The following is a 24,916-nucleotide window of genomic DNA, read 5'->3' as shown; positions in this document are numbered from 1 at the left end:
CCATAAAGCTCTATGACCTCACAATGCAGGTGTAAAGAGCCTTAGCCTATAGGAAGAGGAGATGCAAATGTTAAGAGCCTTAGCCAATAGGGAGAGGAGGAGACAGTGGATGCTACGGATGGGCCATTTGGCCTTTATCTGCCATCATGTTTCTATAACCATAAAGCTCTATGACCTCACAATGCAGGTGGAAAGAGCCTTAGCCTATAGGAAGAGGAGATGCAAATGTTAAGAGCCTTAGCCAATAGGGAGAGGAGGAGACAGTGGATGCTACGGATGGGCCATTTGGTCTTTATCTGCCATCATGTTTCTATAACCATAAAGCTCTATGACCTCACAATGCAGGTGTAAAGAGCCTTAGCCTATAGGAAGAGGAGATGCAAATGTTAAGAGCCTTAGCCAATAGGGAGAGGAGGAGACAGTGGATGCTACGGATGGGCCATTTGGCCTTTATCTGCCATCATGTTTCTATAACCATAAAGCTCTATGACCTCACAATGCAGGTGGAAAGAGCCTTAGCCTATAGGAAGAGGAGATGCAAATGTTAAGAGCCTTAGCCAATAGGGAGAGGAGGAGACAGTGGATGCTACGGATGGGCCATTTGGCCTTTATCTGCCATCATGTTTCTATAACCATAAAGCTCTATGACCTCACAATGCAGGTGTAAAGAGCCTTAGCCTATAGGAAGAGGAGATGCAAATGTTAAGAGCCTTAGCCAATAGGGAGAGGAGGAGACAGTGGATGCTACGGATGGGCCATTTGGTCTTTATCTGCCATCATGTTTCTATAACCATAAAGCTCTATGACCTCACAATGCAGGTGGAAAGAGCCTTAGCCTATAGGAAGAGGAGATGCAAATGTTAAGAGCCTTAGCCAATAGGGAGAGGAGGAGACAGTGGATGCTACGGATGGGCCATTTGGCCTTTATCTGCCATCATGTTTCTATAACCATAAAGCTCTATGACCTCACAATGCAGGTGGAAAAAGCCTTAGCCTATAGGAAGAGGAGATGCAAATGTTAAGAGCCTTAGCCAATAGGGAGAGGAGGAGACAGTGGATGCTACGGATGGGCCATTTGGCCTTTATCTGCCATCATGTTTCTATAACCATAAAGCTCTATGACCTCACAATGCAGGTGTAAAGAGCCTTAGCCTATAGGAAGAGGAGATGCAAATGTTAAGAGCCTTAGCCAATAGGGAGAGGAGGAGACAGTGGATGCTACGGATGGGCCATTTGGCCTTTATTTGCCATCATGTTTCTATAACCATAAAGCTCTATGACCTCACAATGCAGGTGTAAAGAGCCTTAGCCAATAGGGAGAGGAGGAGATAGTGGATGCTGCGGATGGGCCATTTGGCCTTTATCTGCCATCATGTTTCTATAACCATAAAGCTCTATGACCTCACAATGCAGGTGTAAAGAGCCTTAGCCTATAGGAAGAGGAGATGCAAATGTTAAGAGCCTTAGCCAATAGGGAGAGGAGGAGACAGTGGATGCTACGGATGGGCCATTTGGCCTTTATCTGCCATCATGTTTCTATAACCATAAAGCTCTATGACCTCACAATGCAGGTGGAAAGAGCCTTAGCCAATAGGAAGAGGAGATGCAAATGTTAAGAGCCTTAGCCAATAGGGAGAGGAGGAGACAGTGGATGCTACGGATGGGCCATTTGGCCTTTATCTGCCATCATGTTTCTATAACCATAAAGCTCTATGACCTCACAATGCAGGTGTAAAGAGCCTTAGCCTATAGGAAGAGGAGATGCAAATGTTAAGAGCCTTAGCCAATAGGGAGAGGAGGAGACAGTGGATGCTACGGATGGGCCATTTGGCCTTTATCTGCCATCATGTTTCTATAACCATAAAGCTCTATGACCTCACAATGCAGGTGGAAAAAGCCTTAGCCTATAGGAAGAGGAGATGCAAATGTTAAGAGCCTTAGCCAATAGGGAGAGGAGGAGACAGTGGATGCTACGGATGGGCCATTTGGCCTTTATCTGCCATCATGTTTCTATAACCATAAAGCTCTATGACCTCACAATGCAGGTGTAAAGAGCCTTAGCCTATAGGAAGAGGAGATGCAAATGTTAAGAGCCTTAGCCAATAGGGAGAGGAGGAGACAGTGGATGCTACGGATGGGCCATTTGGCCTTTATCTGCCATCATGTTTCTATAACCATAAAGCTCTATGACCTCACAATGCAGGTGTAAAGAGCCTTAGCCTATAGGAAGAGGAGATGCAAATGTTAAGAGCCTTAGCCAATAGGGAGAGGAGGAGACAGTGGATGCTACGGATGGGCCATTTGGTCTTTATCTGCCATCATGTTTCTATAACCATAAAGCTCTATGACCTCACAATGCAGGTGTAAAGAGCCTTAGCCTATAGGAAGAGGAGATGCAAATGTTAAGAGCCTTAGCCAATAGGGAGAGGAGGAGACAGTGGATGCTACGGATGGGCCATTTGGCCTTTATCTGCCATCATGTTTCTATAACCATAAAGCTCTATGACCTCACAATGCAGGTGTAAAGAGCCTTAGCCTATAGGAAGAGGAGATGCAAATGTTAAGAGCCTTAGCCAATAGGGAGAGGAGGAGACAGTGGATGCTACGGATGGGCCATTTGGCCTTTATCTGCCATCATGTTTCTATAACCATAAAGCTCTATGACCTCACAATGCAGGTGTAAAGAGCCTTAGCCTATAGGAAGAGGAGATGCAAATGTTAAGAGCCTTAGCCAATAGGGAGAGGAGGAGACAGTGGATGCTACGGATGGGCCATTTGGCCTTTATCTGCACCTAAATAATTGGTTTTTGGTGCCCATTTTATCAGTGGTGATTGGTTCATTATGCAGTGAAATTGTGAGTGCACAAGATTGCACGCCCAGTTTTGTACGCCATATATAGAATCCAGAGGATAGCGGTAAAAGGGATGAAAAGTGCCTGAATAATAGTGAAGATAGAAATGACACTCTTTCTTCCTTTCTGTTGTTGTTTTCTTTCGTTGGCTACATTATGTTTTATTTTTTTCTCTTTAGCAGCAGGACGACAGCCTGGAAAAAGTGATTAAAGACACAGAATCTCTATTTAAGAGCCGGGAGAAGGAATATCAGGAAACCATTAGCCAAATTGAGGTGAAATTGGGGTCTGGGAGTTGGGCAGTGGGGCAGGTTCTGTTTGCATCGCTTCACCTTAAAGTGGGCCCCTGACAGCAATTCAAAGCATTAACTTTGAATGTGAAATTGTCAGGAAATGGTTGTTTGGCCTAGGGAGGGTTTGGAGAAAATGGCATGGGATGGGAACTAGACAATTATTTTTTTAACTTACCAAGTCTCCAATAGTAAGTTTTGATAAATGCACCCGATTGGTTTCTTGCTTAGTTTGTTTTAATCTGTTGAATGGCTCGGGGTTACCTGAGCTAAACTTTTGAGACCTAAGGGATCCACTGGGTGCTGACTATGCTTGTAGGTTTCGACCCAGAGGTCCATACCAGGCAGGGAAGGAAATGGGGGTAGTAGTATAAATGTTCTTCTCTCAGCCAGGTGGGGAAGGGGGCAGTGATAGTTACTACAGTCAACTAGTGACTGAGTAGTAGCAGCAGCTGAGTAGTATCTAGTTACTACGATCAACTAGTAACTGAGTAGTTGTAGCAGCCTAGTAGTAACTAGTTACTACGATCAACTAGTAACTGAGTAGTAGTAGCAGCAGCAGCTGAGCAGTAACTAGTTACGATCAACTAGTAACTGAGTAGCAGCAGCTGCCGAGTAGTAACTAGTTACTATGATCAACTAGTAACTGAGTTGTGGCAGCAGCCGAGTAGTAACTAGTTACTACGATCAACTAGTAACTGAGTAGTAGCAGCAGCAGCAGCAGCTAAGTAGTAACTGAGTAGTAGCAGCAGCAGCAGCAGCTGAGTAGTAACTAGTTACGATCAACTAGTAACTGAGTAGCAGCAGCAGCCGAGTAGTAACTAGTTACTATGATCAACTAGTAACAGTTGTGGCAGCAGCCGAGTAGTAACTAGTTACTACGATCAACTAGTAACTGAGTAGTAATAGCAGCAGCAGCTGAGTAGTAACTAGTTACGATCAACTAGTAACTGAGTAGTCATAGCAGCCGAGCAGTAACTAGTTACTATGATCTACTAGTAACTGAGTTGTAGCAGCAGCCGAATAGTAACTAGTTACTACGATCAACTAGTAACTGGGTAGTAGTAGCAGCAGCTGAGTAGTAACTAGTTACGATCAACTAGTAACTGGGTAGTAGTAGCAGCAGCAGCTGAGTAGTAACTAGTTACGATCAACTAGTAACTGAGTAGTAGTAGCAGCAGCAGCCGAATAGTAACTAGTTACGATCAACTAGTAACTGAGTAGTAGTAGTAGCAGCCGAATAGTAACTAGTTACTACGATCAACTAGTAAGAGTAGTAGCTGAGTAGTAACTAGCCACTATCAACTAGTTGCTATCAGCTAGTTACCATTATCAACTAGTAACTGAGTAGTAGTAGCAGCAGCAGCAGCAGCAGCAGATGAGTAGTAACTAGTTACTACTAGCCACTAACAACTAGTTGCAACTAGTTACTACTAGCCACCAAATACCAGAGGAAGGGGGCAATGGCAGTATAAGTACTGGGGAGAGCTATGACTGAGGCTGGGGATCAGTGATTGTGTGTAAGGACCAGGGTGGATTTAGATGTGGGCTAGTGGAGCTTGTCTGAAGATTTTGCTTTTGAGGACATGGTTTTACGTAATTAAAAGGAGAGGAGCTTCAGCTCTGCCTTGACTCTCCTGTCTATACCTCTGGCAGCTGGAGCTCGCCACTGCAAAAAAGGACATGAACCGCCACCTGCATGAATATATGGAGATGTGCAGTATGAAGAGAGGCCTGGACGTTCAGATGGAAACCTGCCGGCGTCTCATTACCCAGTCGGGAGACAGGTAAGGAGAATGAGTGGGGGCTCCACCTTCCTCTTTCACCCCAGCTAGGGACAAAGGACATAAAGCCTAAAGGGTCTGCCTGGCAAAGGACACTTGAGGACTGAGTAGACCATTTAAATAGTTGGTGTCTTTAAGTGCTCTGTGTTTAATCATATCTCTGTTCCACAGCAGGACATCTCCTCCATCTTTCACTCCTGCCACCAGCAATGGCGACTCGGTGGCTAATGAAGAGACTGAAGAGTCAGACCATGATGCACAGTCTGATAGCTCCACAAGATAACATGGAGCGGGAGGCAGCATGAAGGAGAAGCCAGACACAGCTCTCTGCCTGCTAGAAGCTCTGACGCCATCTCACCCAAGAAATGTGCTTCACTGCAGCTTGAGAACTCTGTAACTGTGCTCCGAGATCCAGCATCTGGTCCCTGTAACCAAGGCATGAGAGGCAGCGTTTGGTCTGTACACGTCACACCAAGAGCAGGAGGGCCAGACACTGTGAGACAAAAGCTGCTGTATAATCAAGGACTGAAATCGAACAGCCATCTTCACAACCACGTTCCTTTGCTTTACAAGAGTCAAGCGTCTGCAGTAAATTCCTCGGCTGAGAACCTGTATTGTACAGCTAAGGCCTAGCATGAGCATTGATCCAGGACTCTGCAGACTGATGGCTCTACAGCCCTTCCTCTCTCTCTGGTGATAGAGACACTTAAAGCCCAAAGGATCCCTCCATACCAACTACTAATCTCTGCAGTCCCTTGAATTCAGCTGCAATCCTCATCTCCACTGCATGACCATGCTCCCATCACCCTTTCTGTAAATATATATTTCCTTAGATTACGCCTATCCCTGACCTTGGAAAGAGGCTTGCCTCCTGCCATTTATACCTTACAGGTATTTCAATCTCTTTCACTTCTCCCTTCTTCCATTTTAGTAGCCCTCCTCTGGCCTGTTTTTGAAGGTGTGATCTCCAAAATTGTACAAAGGGCTCTAAATGTTTACCGAGGCATCATTACCTCCTTTTTCCTACTCGCCATTCCTCTCCAAGTGCACCCAAGCACCCTTCTTTTCTGATGATCTTAAAGTGTGAAATCACCCCAAGAATTGGCTCTACTTTCACTTCATCATACTCTCTGGGTATAGGGTCGGTATTTTAGGAGGGGAGAGGCTTTAGAGAAATGTGATAGCTGATTCCATGTCAGGTGCTACGTCTCTCCCCAAAGCTAAACTAGTCTGGTGGGAGGAGACTGGACAGTGCCTCACTCCCTGCTTCACTTTTGTGGGAAGGGGTAAGATCACCAGTGGTGAGGCAGAAAATCATCTCTTTCCCAACAAACCAGATCGAGAACGTGAAAACTACTCGAAAGCAAGCTATAACATAGTCTGATATAGAAATGTCAGTGTGCAAGTGAGGAGGAAGCTGATTGGTGGAAGAAGAATGGCACATTATGATGTCACTTTTTGGCCACAATGGCTTTTTTATGTAGCTTATTTACAGGTTCAGCCTTAGTTGCCTTTTATTTATTTATTTTCCAGCTCAGATTTGTACATCATATTTATTTCACTTGGATTTGATATTGTTATTTAGTTATAGGGGGGGGATTGTGTTATATTTTGTACATTTTTTTAACAGTTGGACTTGCTTCTGGACTCAGCTGCTTTTGTCATGAAACATCATACTGGCTCTTCAAGCAGCTCAGATTTTCCTTAATTTTTGTCCAAGACCATTTCTTAGATTTTTTCTTTTATATCTGTTATTAAAGCTACAACCTAGAGAATGACACGGGGACAAATTTTTCCCTGCCCCATTCCTGCAGAATGAGATTTGGGAGTGACTATCAGTGCAGATATGAAAGCTGCCAATCAAGTGGAAAAGGCTTCATCTAAGGCAAGACAAATGTTAGGTTGAATCCGCAGAAGTTTTGTCAGCCGGAAGCCTGAGGTCATCATGCCGTTGTACAGAACCATGATGAGACCACATCTGGAATATTGTGTGCAATTCTGGAGGCCACATTACCGTAAAGATGTGCTAAGAGCAGAGTCGGTTCAGCGGATGGTCTCGGGACTCAAGGATCTCTCATACGAAGAGAGTCTGAACAAATTGCGGCTCTACTCTCTTGAGGAACGTAGGGAGAGGGGAGACATGATTGAGACATTTAAATACATCACTGGACGTATCGAGGTGGAAGAAGATATTTTCCTTCTCCAAGAGGGCATCCGCTTAAACTCAGGGGCGGGAAATTTCATGGCGACACCAGAAAGTATTTCTTCACCGAAAGAGTGGTTGATCATTGGAACAAGCTTCCGATACAGGTGATCGATGCCAATAACGTGCAAGATTTTAAGGGTAAATGGGATGCCCATGTGGGATCCCTGAGAGGGTGGAGTCATTTGGAGCGGGGTCTCTAGAGCAGACTTAAGGGTGGGTCTGTGGAGTGGGCAGATTTGATGGGCTATGGCCCTTATCTGCCGTCATTTTATATGTTTCTATCCGCACAAGCCTCAAGTACTTTAAAATCGTAAGTGTTTGAGATTACAGGAATGGGGAAACAATTGTCCCCGTGTCATTCTCTACTCCAACCCTCTTTTCCCAACTCCAGATCCAGACAAACAGCCCATAGCACTCGCAGTGATCAAGTGCTTCCCCCCTCTTCCCTTGTTCTGTACAGCAGCCGTATTGAATTGTTAATACAAGATTAGATGCTTCTGATCCCCTTTTATAAAGGTGATTTCTTCAGCATTTTCAACTCTTGGAGTGATTGGTGGAAAGAAATATAGAAATGTAGGTAACTTTAGGGAAGGAGAAAGAGAATCAGGATGGTGGCATAGAAAGGGGGTACATAAGAGCACGGGAGGGAGGTGTGCAGAAGGGAAAGGGAGACTTGGGGATGGGAGAAGCTCTTCAGTAACCGCCTGGTTTTTGAATGACACACTATAAGCACTTTTGCCAGCTTTGCTGATTATAATGTACATATGTATCTGTAAATTATATGTTTCCGGCCTCAGTATATTGATGTGAATAAAGATTTAATGGCTACTGTTAGAATCAGCCTTACACAAGGCTCCTTCTGTGCACAAGGGCTGCTGTCAGGGGCACTGCTGTGAGGAAGCTCACCTCAGTGAGGCATTAGGGTCATGTAAAAAAATAAAACCAAAACCTTTTTTATTGGATTAACTCAATGCATTTTATGATGAGCTTTTGAAGGTAATCCTTCAGATCAGAAAAAAAGCAAATATTGACAGATATCAGTATATACGAGAAGGAAAACATGAAAGTATTTTTTTTTTTTTGGGGGGGGGGCAGTACAGTTTTAAATGTCTTTATAGTGGGACAGAAAGCCCAGATCTCGGTTAAGTCCTGTCTGGTAAGTATCAAAATACCTTATTGTTTTGATTTCAAAGGTTTTATGTTCTTGGATTTTCTTAAAGTTCCCTTTTAGTATTCTCGCCATAAAATCATTGATGCATTGGTCAGTTTTTCAAAAGTGTTGTTTTTGCAGTTCTTAATGTGATTATCTGTGTAGGTTGATTCTGGTCTTTAGCATTTGGCTAGTTTCACCCAAGTAACATGCTTCTTTGCATTTTTTAACTGAATGATGATTCCTTTATGCCAAATGTTTTCCTCATATGCGTGACCGTGGGATCCTTGAGATGTGCGTGAACAGTTTGCAGTTTATCCCACCACAAGGATGTGTGAATCAAGGACAGCTGCCACATTGGTTTTAGATCCAAAGAGTTACCCTTCTGGAAAAGAGAAAAACATAAGACTTGCTGCTGCTGGGTCAGACCAGTGGTCCATCGTGCCCGGCAGTCCACTCACGCGGCAGCCCCTAGGTCAAAGACCAATGCTCTAAATGAACCCAGCCTCATCTGTGTACGCTCACATTTATAAGAGCAGTTTAAGGGTATCAGGATGGATATATAAGACTATATGTGGAGGAAACCCAGGTGGGGAAGGGCCACGGTTGGAAGAATTAGATTGATGATTGATTGGTTGAAGCACATTTGACAGATTACATTATTCCTGCCTGTGCTTTCCACATCTTACATGACAATTCCTTCTCTGGATCAATATATGGAAAGAGGCCCCTGGCTGTGCCGTCCTCATGCAACACCTCTGCATTCACATCCCTGGTCAGATCTGGGCCTCTGGATTCCATTAGAGCAGCTCTTTCAGTTACTGTTAGAAAGGCCAGACACAGGATTCATCTTCCTCCTAATCGCCCTGCTGCTCTGGCCAGGTTTTGGTGACATCTAGTACACAAGATGCAGCATTGCCGCCAAGGAATGCTACAATGAAAGGTAGGAAAAACCAGCTGGCAGCTCGGTCAGCAACACCAAGGTGAAGATTCTCAAAACTAACTGACTTTAATGAGGGTTGCTGATTAGCGTGGATGTCTTCGGGCCAGTTCTCAAAAGGGCTCACAGTGGTCTTGTCCGAGCTACCTGGCAGATTCCAACTCTGCCATGCAAATGTATTACAATGAGGTCATTAATATTTAACTCAGCACTCCGAGCCATTCTCTATTATTACCGGGTGATTCCTTAACCTCACTGTCCTACATTTGCAAGCAGAATGTGAGTTGTCATATCCTTTGTGGTCAGTGTCTGAGCGCTGATTGGCTCAGGCATTGACAGAAAATTTTACCCCTTCCCCTGCCACAGTGGGAGGAATGCCCGCCACCGTCTTCAAGCAACCCCCTCCCCCAACCCAAACATGCATCCCCCATAGGAGAAGCCTTAGGCCCCTCTCCAGTACATTTGAAGAGGCGGGCCTGGGCCTTCATGAACATAAGGGGGGTGGGGGTCGTGGGCATTCCTCCTGCTGTTGGGGAGAGGTTGCTTGACAGCAGTGGTGGGAGGGAATGGGCATCCCTTTTGCTGCTGGGAGGGGGAGTTGCTTGGTGGTAGGAAGGAGTGGGTATCTTTGCTGCTGGGTGAAGTTAAAAGAGTTATTGGGCGGGGGAGGAATGCCATTCCTGGGGAGGTTTTTGTCAGCGGGGCAACAAGACATTTTTCCATTAAACTCTTCCAGGGGCTGGATTAGAAGCTCAGGGGGTTCAGACGCTTTCCCTTCAACCCTCCAGCAAGGCAGTCTCCTTCACGCCCTCTAACAAGATGCTCTTTTTATTGAATATTCAGAAATTAACAAATGATATGTCAGATTATATATTTGAAACACAAAAGCATGCTAGTGACATGCTCAAGAGGAAAGCTTAGGGTTACCATATGGCTCCAGAAAAAGGAGGATGGATTGAGACATCTGGGTTTTAGTTCCATTGAAAGCAATGGAAGTACAACCTGGATGTCTCAATCCTTTTGCTGGGGGGGAGGAGGAAGGGATAGAAAAGCCAGATCTTTAAGTCCTATCTGGTGGGTTCCAAATACTTTATCACTTTAATGTCAAAGGTTTTACATTCCTGTTAGAATTCTTCCCATAAAATTGTTACATTACATTAGGGACTTCTATTCCGCCTATACCTTGCAGTTCAAGGTGGATTACGAAAGAGCTAACTGGACATTTCCATGAGTGCAATGCTCTGGTTTGGCAAAATGCTGCCCTACAGCTGTCACATTGGTTAGCACCATGGTGTTTGATGCGGGGCCCATGTAAATTAAGCCTAGTCTTAAGCATGTTTTATTCTCATTCAGAATGGTGTTGGGTATCATTCTTCTGACTCGGAGCTAAAAACTGCCACCTCCAACCCTCACTCAGGAAAGACTCAATCCCTCAACTCCTCTGCCCTCCATCTCGATATCTTTGACTCTCATCTGCTGCCTGTGTTAGCCAAACAGGCTTCCCTCTGCTGTATCTCGCCAGAAAGTAAATGGAAAGTGACATTTATTGAGTACTGTATATTGTGGCAGGGACCCTTGTGCAGCGCTTCCCTGATCCTGAGATATTGGAGTTTGATCCAGAACCAGCCTATGTTAGTCCTACCCCTGTGCCCAGAATCAAAGCCAGGACAGCACAGCCCAAAAATGAGACATACAGTCAAACCTTGGTTTGCGAGCATAATTCGTTCCAGAAGCATGCTTGTAATCCAAAGTACTCGAATAAGAAAGTGAATTTCCCCATAGGAAATAATGGAAACGCAGTCGATGCGTTCCACAACCCAAAAAATTTAATACAAAATACTATACCTCGCTCATTTAGAACAGCAACAACTCCTGCAGTGTCAGAAAGAGAACCATTGATTCGGTTGTGGTGATGTGACTCGCATATACTGTATGTACTTGTATTGCAAGACATTGCTTGTATATCAAGTTAAAATTGAATGAAATGTTTTGCTTGCTTGCAATCCAAGGTTTGACTGTACTTCTGTGCTGCTCCTTTTAAGTCTGGCCCTTTAAGAAAAGGCAAGAATGAGCTCTGGCCAGGAATCAGCCCCTAGCAAACCTGCACCTGAGTTAATCATATGGGAGGAGCTGGAGGAGAGCAGCTGGGAGGCATTTGCAGGAAGGAACCCAATCCAGCTGAGAGTGAAGAGTGTTCCAAATGCAGGGCAGTGTCATGGAGTTTTAGTGGAACAGGTCAGAGGTTTTTTTTCCCTCTATGAAGGTTTGCAAAGCCTGTTGCCTTGTTTAATTTGAATGTATTGTTCTGTTGGGGGGGGGGGAGAGGACAATTGTAGAAGCTTATGGTTGGGTTTTTGTACTGGGACAATTATTTAGGGGGGTTTTTCTATCTGAAAATCCTGTAAGGATTTATTTTATTTTGTTCAGTGAAGAAAGTATAAGGCAGAGTTGCCTGACCTTGTTGCCCTGAACCCAGGAAAAGGCTGGGCTGTACTAAATGAAATCCCAGCTTTGCAGTTTGGGTGGGTGGGCTAGAAGAAGTAAATTGAGCCACCTAGCAGTGCAAGGGCCAAGAAGAAAGTTTAAAATTGTGTGTGTGGGGGGTGGGGGGGGGGGGGGTTTTGTGCTTAAAAGAAGTAAAGAACCCTACTGAAAACCTAAGAGAAGCTTTTGCCACCGGTGTGGTAAGGGGGAAGGGCTAAAAAGTCTTCCAAATCCTGATACCTCAGTGGAGAGATAATATTGGGCCAGTCCGGTCCATGTGGATTACAAAAGGTGGTGGGGTTTTTTTCTTTGTACTGTGTTTGAACATTAGCCTGAGCTCTGTAATCCTGACATGCCTGACTATTTTGAGGGTGAATGAAACCCAGAAAAATGAAGCAGGAGTTTCCATTGAAATACTGAGACTGCTTGAAGGTTTTGTTTTCAAAGTTTGCTGTTAAAAACAGTCCAACGGTGTGTGTGGGAAACATTTGGAAGGACAGATACCATAGTCGCACGTTGAACTGCTCGGTTGGGCTCTTAAGGGGTCAGTTGAGTGTCCCTGCCACAATATACTCAAATATAAACTGAAATTTTGGGGCCAAAAAAACAACCCAAGAGCACAGCCTACGTTGACTGCAGAAAATGAATGGCTGCTGCCTAGGAGAGGATAAAAGTACCCAGTCTAGAAGGGGGGAGTCTGTTTCATGTAACACTAGGTTTAGAGCACTGGAAGCCCCCCCCCCCCTTCCAACAGCATGGCAAATAGTTCTTAGAGCAGATGTTAGGAATAGAAGTGGAGACGGCAGGAAGAGTGTAAATGGGGAACTCAGAGAATCCTCCACAATGGGGGTGTGAGGAGTAAAGCCTGGATTAAGTGGACAGTGTGATAAGGTGGTTTAATTAGACCAGGGGTGTCCAATGTCGGTCCTCGAGGGCCGCAGTCCAGTCGGGTTTTCAGGATTTCCCCAATGACTATGCATGAGATCTATTTGCATGCACTGCTTTCAATGCATAGTCATTGGGGAAATCCTGAAAACCCGACTGGACGGCGGCCCTCGAGGACCGACATTGGACACCCCTGAATTAGACAAAGTAGAGGGTAACACACTAGCTGTGTTTCACCATCTTCGAACACAAGGACAGAGATGGAAGTAGAGGTCAGAAGCCATGCAGTGCAAGTACCAATGAGCCTGAGAACCTTTCTTGGCTGCAGAACTTCCTTTCTCTTCAGACTGCAGCCTGAGCGGGGCGTTGAAGGGGAGGAGGAGAAGAGCCACACTTGGAACATTAAGCGGTTGTGAAGGGAAAACACCTTGAACTTAATTTAACATTTTCTGTTAGCTTCAAACTTTTTGTGACAGTTGGGTGTAAAGCAGGGGTGTCAAAGTCCCTCCTCGAGGGCCGCAATCCAGTTGGGTTTTCAGGATTTCCCCATTGAATATGCATGAGATCTATTAGTGTACGATGCAAGCAGTGCATACAAATAGATCTCATGCATATTCATTGGGGAAATCCTGAAAACCTGACTGGATTGCGGCCCTCAAGGAGGGACTTTGACATCCCTGGTGAGACTCTTCCCAGGCAGCTGCATCAGTGGCAGTTCCCTCTTTCCGTATTATCATTAGCAGCTGCAGGGTCTCGTGCATTTTAAAAATCATATTGGGTGTAAAAATGTCTTGACAGGTACAGGGTAGACAGGATATATTGTAACTCTCCCTTTCCCAATCGCTACTGAGACAAGACAGGACACAACACCGTGTTAACCTTTTATTATACACAGGAGCAGCTAACGGAGCACACCCTGTCCCCTATACACAGGGATGGAGGGGGAGAAGGGGTGGGCCGGCAGGATCTGAACACCAGCTGGAGGTAGGAAGAGAAAGGGCAGACAGGTGACGTGAAGAGGGGAACAGGAGGAGTTTTTCCACATTCGATGGTGATGCATGACCAGGCCTGCTGGAACCAATGCCATTTTCTTACTCTTTGGTGGCCATATAGCAGGCAAGATCCACTACGCGGTGGCTATAGCCACACTCGTTGTCATACCTAGAGGATAGAGAAAAGAAATGAATTTGCCTGTAGCTTCAGGGGTGTGTATCTAGCTCTCTGCTCTGATCCCAGCTCTCACAGCTTCTCTGTGACATTCCTGAGCCAATGGACACAGCCTCTGAGTTCTAAATCTGAACACCCCTATCATAAAGCAAATACAGTAAATTGGGGGTGGCCACATCCCTCACCCTGTACCTACCAAGAGACGAGCTTCACAAAGTGATCGTTTAAGGCAATTCCTGCACCAGCATCAAAGATGGAAGAATGATGATCACCATTGAAGTCAGTGGAGACCACCTGCAAAGAGCAGAGGGTCACATTAGATAAATGCGCCAGGCACCTCAATAAATAGCCCGGTCTCCCTGCAGAGGCAATCCATAAAGGGACAGAAGCTTCCAAACACGAGGCGGGACCTAGCAGAACCTACGTGTAATACTGGATCTCCCAGTTCAAAAGTTGAACTGAGCTGTGCAAGCAGCTTCAAACCACTTCCACGCCACAACTATTCCCATCCACTTGTAGAAGTTGGTTTGCCAGCCTGGCACCAGTGGGATGTGCGTTAAAATCTACAGCTTCAAATGGACAACTCGTCAGCTCTTTGGCGGGCTTCAACCCACCAAAGTACAGCCCCAAGTCTTCTGATCACTGCTGGCGAAACGTGGCAAAGAGAGCCCTGTTCCCACAGCGTAAGAACATAGGGGTGATGTGCAAGATGATTGATAATAAAGCTTGGCCACATGTTCCAACAAAGCGCAGCTGTGTAACCAAGACTGAAGCCTCGTGTTTAGGAAAAATATAAACCTCAAGAGGTAGGTTTAAAATTGCATCACATACTTGTTACACCTCAAGTGTTTAAAGGGGAATTATACCCCACCCAAGCGCCTCAGCTACAGGTTATACAGACTCCAGCAGTACCTGGTCTTCTGTGTAAGCCAAGATCCCCTTCATAGGCCCTTCTGCAGCTGCCTTCATCGCTTTCTTGATATCATCATACTTGGCCTATAACAAGGAAATAAGAGAGATGAAGGATGCTGTGCTTCTGTCCCCTCACCCCCCACCCCCAGTCACCCCTCTACAACATTAGAAATCTGAACTCATTCTAGGGCAGCAGATTTCACTAGTCAGGTGGAGGCTGGTACTTTATAAGGGACCTCTAAGGCTGATAAACAATTTTTTGTTAGAGGACAGAGCTATAACTCTAAAGTCCTTGGTGTTCTTCCCCCTCAAGCTGGCACTTACAGCCTTCTCTAATCGGCAGGTGAGATCCACCACAGACACATTGGGGGTTGGGACACGGAATGCCATTCCAGTGAGTTTCCTGCAGGAGGAAGTGGTGTGGAAAAAGAGTATTAGAGAAAGAGGGGTCCATGCCTTGCATATCCCCTCTCCTCCCTCGCCCACTCACCACCCCCCCCCCCAGCACTTGCCCCCTCTTTCACTTACCCATTCAGCTCAGGAATGACTTTGCCAACAGCTTTGGCTGCCCCAGTGGAGGCTGGGATGATATTCTGGCCAGCACCACGACCATCACGCCACAATTTTCCGGATGGGCCATCCACAGTCTTCTGCGTGGCGGTGAAAGCGTGGACAGTGGTCTGAGGAGAGGAGAATGTCAAACAGTTCATCTTTAAGCCTCTGACATCTAGAGACACTTGCCTTCGGCTCCTTACAACCAGAAAGGGAGGCAGTACTTACCATGAGCCCCTCCACTATCTTGAAGTGATCATTGATGACTTTGGCCATTGGAGCAAGGCAATTAGTGGTGCAGGAGGCATTGCTGCAGTAAGGAAAGACAGTCAGAGGTCAATAGGGGGGGCCAAATGTTGGAAATTAATATGCAATCAAAGACTGGGGAGGCAATGACTCGATAGCTTCTTGGCAACAGAGGACTAAAAAAAAGCACGCTAAAAAAGGTTCACTCAAACTCAACAAAATCAAATCATTATAAATTGTTAAAGTTTTTAGAAAAGGAGGATGAGTCTCTGGGCAAACTTCTTTCATTCGTAGGTCTGAAACACTATAGTTAATTTCCAATTAAATCACTTATGTCAAACATGAAATTCAAATGCTTGGCTTCTACATATGCCCAACAGCATAAGAATAGCTTTACTGGATCAGACCAATTAAGCCCAGTAGCCCGTTCTCACGGTGGCCAATCCAGGTCCCTAGTACCTGGCAAAACCCAAAAAGTAGCAACATTCCATGTAGAATCCCAAGGAATAGCAAGATTCCGGAATCCCAAAGAGTACTAGCAATATTCCATGCTACCAATCCAGGGCAAGCAGTGGCTTCCCCCCTGTCTTTGTCAATGAGACTATGAACTTTCCCTCCAGGAAATTGTCCAAACCTTTCTTAAAACCCGCTATGCTATCCACTCTTACCACAATTTTTGGCAATGTGTTCCAGAGCTTAACTATTCTCTGAATGAAAACATATTTCCTATTGATTTTAAAAGTATTTTCATTGAGTGTCCCCTAGTCTGTAATTTTTGACAGAGTGAAAAATTGCTCCATTTGTACCCGTTCTACTCCACTCAGGATTTTGTAGACTTCAATCCTATCTCCCCTCAGCCATCTCTTTTCCAAGCTGAAGAGCCCTAACCGTTTTAGTCTTTCCTCATACGAAAGGAGTTCCATCCCCTTTACTATCTTGGTTGCTCTTCTTTGAACCTTTTCTAGTGCCACTATATCTTTTTTGAGATAAGGAGATCAGAATGAGCATTACAGAGGTATTATAACATTTTTAGTCTTGTTTACCATCCCTTTTCTAATAATTCCCAGCATCCTGTTTGCCTTCTTGGCTGCCGCCGCACATTGAGCGGAAGGCTTCAGTGTATTGTCCATGATGAGTCCCAGATCCTTTTCTTGAGCACTGACCCCCCTCCCCCCCTAAGGTGGTCCCTAGCATTTTATAACTAGGATTTGGATTATTCTTCCTCACAACAGCACCTCATGCAGCTGAACATTTGCAAGGCAAAGGCCTTCGATAGCTGTAATATATAAATGTATAAGATAAGCACTTGAGTTTGAATAGAAGCTTATTGGTTAGTGCAGTGGGATGGGAACCAAGCGAACCAGATTCGATTCCCACTACAGCTCCTTGTGACGTTTGGCCAAGTCATTTATCCAAGTATAAAAACTTACCACCCGCTATGCAAACGGGTTTAACAGCAGAAAAGGCTCAGCACTGTCCTGGTTAGGTTAGTCTGGAGCACCTACTTAGCTGGTTAGGACAGCAAAAATAAGCTACAGTTACTGGCCAGTGCTTGGTTAACTTCTGGGTAACCATGGATGCCCGGATTGCCAGGAGCCACATATGAGCACGCATTGAGAATCCAGATATAAAACCTATTTAGATAGGACCCTTGCATTCCAAGCAAGTAAGCAGCAGTCTTGGTGAGGTAATTACATCGGTCAAGTCATGATGTCTTATGGTGCATTTTGAAAATTAATCAAATCAGCGCTGTTTGACAAATTCATCTCTTAATGTAGATATCAGGGTTAATCAAAAATTTTATATTGAATACTGTTAAGTAAGGTGTACTATTTGTAACTGTCTGTATTTCGCTGATTGTCCAGCCTAGAAATTGTCCGATTATGGTGGTATAGAAGAATAAAGTTATGTTTTATAGAGTCAGTTCAGCCCACAGTTGAGTGGTTCCAATGCCACATACCACTGTAGGCCGATTATTAATGGTTTAAATACACAGTCAAGTCACATTATTATGACCACCGCCTGCCTCTGACATCAGGGACCCACAGCCAGTGAACGAGATGCACATGTTGTGTGCAGACTTTGTGGGTATTGTCACAGGGCTGCCCCTGTTCCTAGTGAGGAAGCCTTGCCAGAAAGAGGTAAAGTTAAAAACATGAAAAATATTGATAAGCCTGCTAGTTTAACCCCCAAAGCAACACCTAGGAGTACTCAGAAGCCAAGCCTTCCTCCAGCCATGCCTAAAGCATCCGGGACTGGTTTAGCTAGCTGTAAGGAAACGGCTAGAAAGACTACACGTCCCAGCAGCCACAGGGCCAGGAAAGGGGAAAAGCAGGGATGGAATACAAGCCATACCCAATCGGGCTGATACTAGTTCAGAGGGCATAACACACCTGCAGTAAGGGCTAATCAGCACACTGCAGTAAAAGAAAAGGGAGTCACTTTCACACAGGAACAGGAACAGCTCCAGCAACCCAGAGCCATGGCAGCAAACTAAGGTAGAAATTTGTGATGCAGAGGATAATGTTAGTGATGAGGCTGTTTTTGTGCCAGATTTTGAAATGGCTGATAATGAAAGTTCTTATGACATGGAAATAGAAGGAACTGATTTTGCCTAGCCCAGAAAGCCATTGATAAAGCGGGGTTGAATGAAAGGAAAGGTTGCACAAGATTTTTGTGAAAAGTAAAGTTTTGTTTGAACTTTCAAGTATAAGCCACAGGCAGCCATTTTGCGGGGATCTTTCCAAGCTGATCCATTGAGGGAAAAATTATTGGAGAGGATCCTACCTTTGGGGCATTTAGCCTAACCCCAAGGGAGTTTTGCCTGGCAAAAGAAAAGCTTTAATTTTGTTGGAATAAGGCTTTTGTATTTTGTCTTGAACTGCAATTTGGTTTGGTTTGTGAATGAATGTTGGACTTAAGCACAAGGTGATACAAACCTGAGAATTTATTTTGGAATTTGTTTATGATAGTGAAACAATAAACATGCCCGCTGCTCCTGGTCACAGTATATAAGGTGGGATGTCAGCAAGTTGACAATGTGGCTGTCTTGGGGGAAAAAGCACAATTTATCAGACATTGAAAAAGTCACGATCAGTGGCTACTGAGCCACGTGCGTTAGCATTTCAGAAACGGTGGAGTCTGTGAACTGTTCATGGGCAGCTGTGGATGAATGGAATCTTTTCAACGACCTGACATGGTAACTGGGGGCAGCACAAGCCATCGATGTGTCTGAGTCAAGTCTCTTTCATGTGTAAAGCAGCTCTGGAATGAGAGGGCATAGGATGAAGTTAAGAGGTGATAGGCTGAGGAAATACTTTTTTACAGAAAGGGTGGTGGATGCATGGAACAGTCTCCCGGAAGAGGTGATGGAAACAGAGACTGTGTCTGAATTCAAGAGGACCTGGGATAGGCAAGTGGGATCTAGATGGGCCATTTGGCCTTTATCTGCCAGCATGTTTCTTTGAGGTGAACTGCAGCTGTGCAGGCCGATCAGCATGCTACCATGAAGCAACTCACTGTCCAAATGAACCAGGGGGCTTTCAGATGTATGTCCAAAATGACTGTGCAGTGAACCCTGTTGTGAATGGGGCTCTGAAGCATATGGCTGGTGACTGCTTCACTGCAAAAAATGGCTGCACCGACTGGCCGAGGGTTGCCTTCCCTGATGAGTCACATTTTGGGCTCCATCGAACGGATGGATGTTGGCATGAAACCACCGAGAACAAATACCCAACAACCATTGGTCTGGGGAATGTTTTCTTGGTTACCTTACATGTTGACGGTCTTCCCTATGGCCGATGGGATCTTTCAACAAGACAATGCGATGTCACACTGCCAGAATTGTTTGTGAGCACAATCAAGACCTCTCTCCTGGCCTCCGATTTCCCTGGACCTTAACCCAATTGAGCGCATTTAAGACCTCCTTGATAGACATGTTCAACAACTGGATCTACCACCAAACACCCATCAGCTGTTGGATGCACTGCATGGCTCCAGGTACTTCTAGCAACCAACCAGCATCCTACTGAGTCGCTCCCACTGTCCATACGACCAGAGGCAGATATTCTGGATATTAGCAGGTGGTCATAATAATTTATCTTGACTGTGTAGATATTAGGTTTATTTTATGTCCTTTTATATCATTAACTCGAGGACTATTTTTTTTTAGACATGAATAGTTTTTTTTCCTCTCTTATAAAGAGAGAGGATATGCAACCTGAAGTCTTTCTTCTCTTAAAACAAAACTTATTTTATTTTATTTTTTTCAATATACTTTTTGTATTTAGTGTTTTTCAGTGGGATTTTTTTTAACTAGTTCTCTACTGGCAAGCAGCAGAGTTTTAAGTGGTGGTGATCAAGCCAAGGATGGGTACCATGCAATGTTCCCCCCCAATCCCTAATATGGAATCCATTGACCTTCCCCAGCAACCATTATCTTTTCCTCCACTTACCTCACCACCTTCAGAGAGTTGTCGTATTTTTCATGGTTAACACCCATGACAAACATGGGGGCATCAGCTGAGGGAGCGGATATTATAACCCTCTTGGCGCCACCCTTCAGGTGAGCCTGCAAGGTGAGGTGGGAGAGAAATGAAAAATTACTTCCAGTGAATCTTCCTCCATTCCCTCCCTGAAACAGGGCCCTTAGCTGGGAAGGGGTGCTCTTCCTTCTGAGAATATGAGCTCAGCAGTACTCACCGAAGCCTTCTCGATGGTAGTAAAGACTCCTGTTGATTCTACCACATAGGTGGCACCAGCTTCACCCCATTTGATGTGGCTGGGGTCCCGTCTGTGAGGGAGAGGGAAAGAGGAGGTAAGTTTCTGTTGAGAAAATGAAGCCTTTCCCCACCAGTTCACCCATACTCACTCCTGGAAGACTGTGATAGCGTGATCGTTTATAATCAGTTTTCCATGCTCAGCTTTCACTGTGCCTTTGAAGCGACCATGTGTGGAATCATACTTAAACATGTAAACCTGTGTGGAGGCAATGTAAAGATCAATCCCAGTCCCTGGCCCACTCCACCTCAGTCCCTACCTCATGCCCAGGATGCTCTCTACACTCCCTGACTGGCATTAAGGGTTAACCACCTATCAAAAATGATGAAACTAGATGGGACTGTGCCGTTATCACCTATGTCAAGGCTATTCAAGGTCACCTTAATGAATATGCATGAGAGATTTGCATGCCTGTCACCCCTATTATATGCAAATCTCTCATGCATATTCATTAAGGTTATCCCAAAAACCCGAATGACCTTTGGACCCATTTGAGTAGCCTGTCCTATGTGATGAAAGCTGTTAGCTTAGCAGGGTTTAAAATAGGTTTAGTTATTTCTTTTAAAAAGTCCATAAGCATTAAGATGGACTTGGGAAAATCCACTGCTTATTTCTAGGATAAGCAGCTTAAAATCTGTTTGACTTTTTTAGGTTCTTGCCAGGTACTTGTGACCTGGATTAGACACTGTTGGACACAAGATACTGGGCCTGATGGACCTTCAATCAAAGCCATTATGGCAATGCCTATGTTCTTATCCAGACCCACCTCATGCTCAGAACGTCAAATCTTCTTAATGTCTGGAAAACAACTTTCCCACCTGCAGAGCCATTCTTTTCTGCACATGGTACGGTCTAACTTAAGTGTAGCACTAGGGTGCCCCACCCTGCCCTCCAATAACATTCTCAGTACAGGGGAAACTTGCAACCTGTGCACTGTGGTAACAACTCCCATCACCACAGGACTCCTGACACCATATCTTTCCCTCGTTGTGCGGACACTCACCATGTAATCCAGGTCAATGAAAGGGTCATTGATAGCCACCACGTGGATTTTGTCTGAGGTGCAAGCGGCACGAGTGAAGAGTCGACCGATACGGCCAAATCTAGGGAGGAGGAGAAAAGCATATGGACTGTTAAAAGGGGATAGATTCCGTACAAACGTAAGGAAGTTCTTTTTCACCCAGAAAGGTGGAAAACTGGAATGCTCTTCCGGAGGCTGTCATAGTTGAAAACACCCTCCAGGGATTCAAGTCAAAGTTAGACAAGTTCCTGTGGAACTAGAGCGTGCGCAAGTGAGGCTGGTCTCGGTTAGAGCACTGGTCTTTGACCTGGGGCCCACCGCAGGAGCGAACTACTGGACACAATGGATCACTGGTCTGACCCAGCAGCGGCAATTCTTATGTTCTTATGTTAGAGGGGGGGGGGGTGTCTGTGTGTAGTGGAAAGAAATTAAAAAATAAGATGGTATTATAGATAAAGCTTGCTTCTATCAGCAATGGGGTGTTTTTAAAGACACGCTCCCCTCCCCCAAAATAAGAACATAAGAAATGCCGCTGCTGGGTTAGACCAGTGGTGCAGTCTGCTTATGTGGCGGCCCTCGGGTCAAAGACCAGTGCTCTAAATGAGTCCAGCATTACCTGGGTACGTTCCAGTTTAGCAGGAACTTGTCCAACTTTGTCTTGAAACCCTGGAGGGTGTTTTCCCCCTATAACAGTGTAGGACCTCTAAATCACAGTGGCCCTGCCATCTAGGACAAAGGGTGAGTCCTGCAGCACAGAAATTGTCCCCTAGGTACAGGCCACAGCTGGCTTTGAGCTCTGACCTATCCAGTTCCAACCACCTCCCCCAAAAGGTCATGCAGCTAAATTTAAGACGACTCCTTGCATTCTTGCCCAGCTCCAAGTGCAGCTTAAAATAGACTTCTTTCATTGCTTAGCTGAGCAAGAAATTTTCACCATTTGAAAAGGTCAAAGACACTTCCCCCCACCCTCCATCCCAGAGACCGCCATTAAGATAGAGGGAAAGATGTCAAACACCCCCAAATTCACCATCATATCTTCTACCACTCGGCCACCTGACTCTCAGCTGATCCCTACATGAAGAGACAGGGACCTTTGGGGTAGGGAGTGAAAGATGGGGGTGGGGGGGGACAGAGATTTTGTAATACCTGATGTCACAAATACAAAGGGGTAATACTTGAGCTTAATTTGGAAAAATCTAAGGCAATGTGGATTACGTTCTTTCTCAGGATTTGGGGCTGCTCTTGGGACTCGGAGGCCTCCTTTGACTTCTGTGGGGAAGTCGCATTTTACAGTGCTCTGAAGCATTCATGCTATTCCCTCCCAAGTTATATCAAGAGCTTGAATTTACTTAGCTGGTTATTGATCCTGTATGTGCCTAGAACAGAGCTTTGCGGATTGGAACCCCACATGGAAAGGCTGCCAATTTAATTTAGATTTGCAGGACAGGAAATGCAGGGATTTGTAGATTTGGCTTGCAAGACTACAAGTCTCATCATGCACTGGGGTCAACTCCACACTTGCTCAAACCTGCCCTGCAAATCTGGATGCAGTTGGTAGCCCTAACCCTAACCAGTGTGAACTCTCATTAGTCCATCATTCTGCACTTCCAGGGGTCACTGTTTTCCTCCCTTCTTGTAAGGTCGCAGTCACAGGGACTGACAAACGCTGATCTAGGAAAGCTTTATTCTTCTTGCGATTTCCCCCTGGCAGTCTGCCTTGAATTCTCTCCCCTCCTATTTAAGAATTTAGACCAATTTTCTCCAAAGCTTTTGTGGACGATTAGTTGCGGTGTTGGGGGGAGGGGTGAAATCTGAAACAACTTTTCTTGTTCATTATACCCTCAAGCCCGCTTTCACAGTCATTCTTCCTCTCATATAAAAAGTACACATGACAAAACAACAATCCCCACTAAATAAATAGAAACACTCTCCGTCTTCTCTGTGAATGAGGCTTCTCTGTGAAGTTAGCAGGCGGCACTGGGGAAGTGACTAATTTCCTTTTCTGTGGAGGAGTCTAACGGACCCTTGAGGTTAAGCCACGTTTCCTCCTCCGTTGCACGGCTAAACTTCCATAAAAAATAGAACCATCGTTCATTGTGGGTTGGGGGTACTCGAGTGTATCACCTCCCCAGAGATTGAAGAAAGCCAGTCTCTGCACCCCTTTTCTCTCACAAGACGCTGCCAGAGAATGTGCAGAGAGTGGAGCTGGTGCCAGCTCAGGCCTGCTGAAGGGCCAGGCTGTGACCTTCAGATGTCCTTGTACACAGGAGAGCAAGGCCAGAGGCTCTCGGACCGAGCAGAGGGGGAGAAGGAGAGCGGTACATAGTTCGGCATTGATCTGCAATGGGGAGGGGCCCTTTCCAGCACACTCCCCAACAAGGATAAGGATTCAAGCTCTGCTTGTGATTTTAGCCTGGGGCCCAGGACAGTTGCCCAGCTTCTCTCTTCCAGCCCCTTTTCCAAACAATCACATCCACACACACACCTTCCATATTTACATTTCCAAGATAACACCCAAGAGTTATTGAAGGCTGCCCAATTACTCGGATTCAAGCATGTGAATGAGAAAATCCTCCAGCTAAAACAAGTTCTGAATGGAAATGGATTGGAGCCTGGGTTCAAATGTAGTGATTGGCATTTCAGGCTAGTGCTACTTCATCCTTTTTTAGCGTGTACGATTATATGTGCACATCTCTCTCTAGGCAGACTGAGAAATCGCCTCCCCCCACCCACCCACCCATGGAAAGCCTGTGCTCAATTTCTATGGAAAGCCTGCCCCTAATCACCAGGGGGCCGAGAGTGGGAGGCTTAGAAGCTGCACCCCATTTCACTTATCTGGGGGAGGGGAGCTGTGCTTCCTATGCTATTATCATAGGCAAGATAGGAGTGGTAGAAGCCTGCCCGTTATCACCTGGCTCTGAGCAAGGTTCACTAGGGGAGAGGTTTATGGGGGGGGGGGGTCTGCTGACTCCCCCATCTCCCAGCCTTAGTCTGCTTTCCTGAAGCCCTGCTACTTAATGATCTCCTGTCAGCAGAACTACAAATCCCACAGTGCAGTGGGGCCTGACATCTATGAGTGCAGTACAGTATTACCAATTTTGGAGAAGTCTAGCTAGCTGGCTGTAGCAGTCACATGGGGGAGGGATGAGGCTACTCACCCATTTACACCGACATTCACCATGTTTTTCTCTGAAAGGTGCTCCTGAAAGATGCAAAAGAGAGTTAGACACCATCATTATCCTGCCCCTCCTCCTCCATATTGGCTCACCCAACCCTCTATCCCTAGGGAAGTCTTATGGCACTGGTGATATACAAAAAGCAACATGTGCCTGGGGACCAGATGGGCACAGCTTGGGGGGGAGGGGGGCTGGTGCTCAAAGGCTAGAGACCCTAGAAACAGCCCAGCCCCGGTGCAATTACCTGTGCGTCTGTGGCTGTGGCAGGCAGAAGGCAGAGAGGAGATCTAGGCGGACTCTTTTTATAGGCAAGTGCCTGGGCTCAGATCCCTCCCAGCCCAAGGACACAACCTCCCTCCTCTCTCCTCCCCTCCCTGCAGTCTACGTGCAGCCTTAAGGCAAGGAGTAGCAGAGCCTGTGAAAAGACAGCCCCAGGCCAAGAGACAGGCTGCATTTGGGGAGAGTCTCTGCA

The 24,916-nt window shown here is 45.6% G+C and overlaps 3 protein-coding genes across 6 annotated transcripts in view; 2 read left to right on the top strand and 1 right to left on the bottom strand.

The window, feature by feature from the left end:
* The window catches only part of IFFO1 (intermediate filament family orphan 1), a 47,862-nt gene extending 41,356 nt beyond the window's left edge, over nucleotides 1-6,506 (top strand). For 3 of the 4 annotated variants that reach the window (XM_033925568.1, XM_033925567.1, XM_033925564.1), the window contains 3 exons: nucleotides 3,032-3,127; nucleotides 4,799-4,929; nucleotides 5,098-6,506. In XM_033925568.1, coding sequence (XP_033781459.1) covers nucleotides 3,032-3,127; nucleotides 4,799-4,929; nucleotides 5,098-5,209 — 339 coding nt within the window. In that variant the 3' untranslated portion in view covers nucleotides 5,210-6,506. The remainder of the gene's footprint in view (nucleotides 1-3,031; nucleotides 3,128-4,798; nucleotides 4,930-5,097) is intronic. The other variant, XM_033925566.1, reaches the window with a different exon arrangement.
* Nucleotides 6,507-11,319: 4,813 nt separating this feature from the next.
* ING4 (inhibitor of growth family member 4) overlaps nucleotides 11,320-24,916 on the top strand; it is a 56,858-nt gene continuing 43,261 nt past the window's right edge. Inside the window, exon 1 of the mRNA XM_033923829.1 lies at nucleotides 11,320-11,457. Coding sequence (XP_033779720.1) covers nucleotides 11,343-11,457 — 115 coding nt within the window. The 5' untranslated portion in view covers nucleotides 11,320-11,342. The remainder of the gene's footprint in view (nucleotides 11,458-24,916) is intronic.
* Nucleotides 13,461-24,800, bottom strand: GAPDH (glyceraldehyde-3-phosphate dehydrogenase). The gene is made up of 12 exons (XM_033923828.1): nucleotides 24,689-24,800; nucleotides 24,427-24,470; nucleotides 21,251-21,350; nucleotides 20,339-20,445; nucleotides 20,170-20,260; nucleotides 19,923-20,038; nucleotides 15,451-15,532; nucleotides 15,199-15,350; nucleotides 14,995-15,073; nucleotides 14,671-14,754; nucleotides 13,955-14,052; nucleotides 13,461-13,752 (listed from the first exon to the last, which is right to left on the bottom strand). Exons 2-12 carry the CDS (start codon nucleotides 24,447-24,449, stop codon nucleotides 13,683-13,685), a joined length of 1,002 nt encoding a protein of 333 aa, XP_033779719.1. The 5' UTR covers nucleotides 24,450-24,470; nucleotides 24,689-24,800; the 3' UTR covers nucleotides 13,461-13,682.

This window comes from Geotrypetes seraphini, chromosome 16 (genome assembly GCF_902459505.1).
Source record: "Geotrypetes seraphini chromosome 16, aGeoSer1.1, whole genome shotgun sequence".
In the NCBI taxonomy this organism is placed as follows: Eukaryota; Metazoa; Chordata; class Amphibia; order Gymnophiona; family Dermophiidae; genus Geotrypetes; species Geotrypetes seraphini.
This window is presented reverse-complemented; position numbering and strand designations above follow the sequence as displayed.

Coding starts and splice junctions, on each gene's coding strand:
- GAPDH (XM_033923828.1), bottom strand. CDS start 24,449: ATGGTGAATGTCGGTGTAAATGG. Junction 20,261..20,338: donor GCTATCACAGTCTTCCAGGA/GTGAGTATGGGT, acceptor TCTCCCTCACAG/ACGGGACCCCAGCCACATCA. Junction 14,755..14,994: donor CCTGCCGATTAGAGAAGGCT/GTAAGTGCCAGC, acceptor TCCTTGTTATAG/GCCAAGTATGATGATATCAA.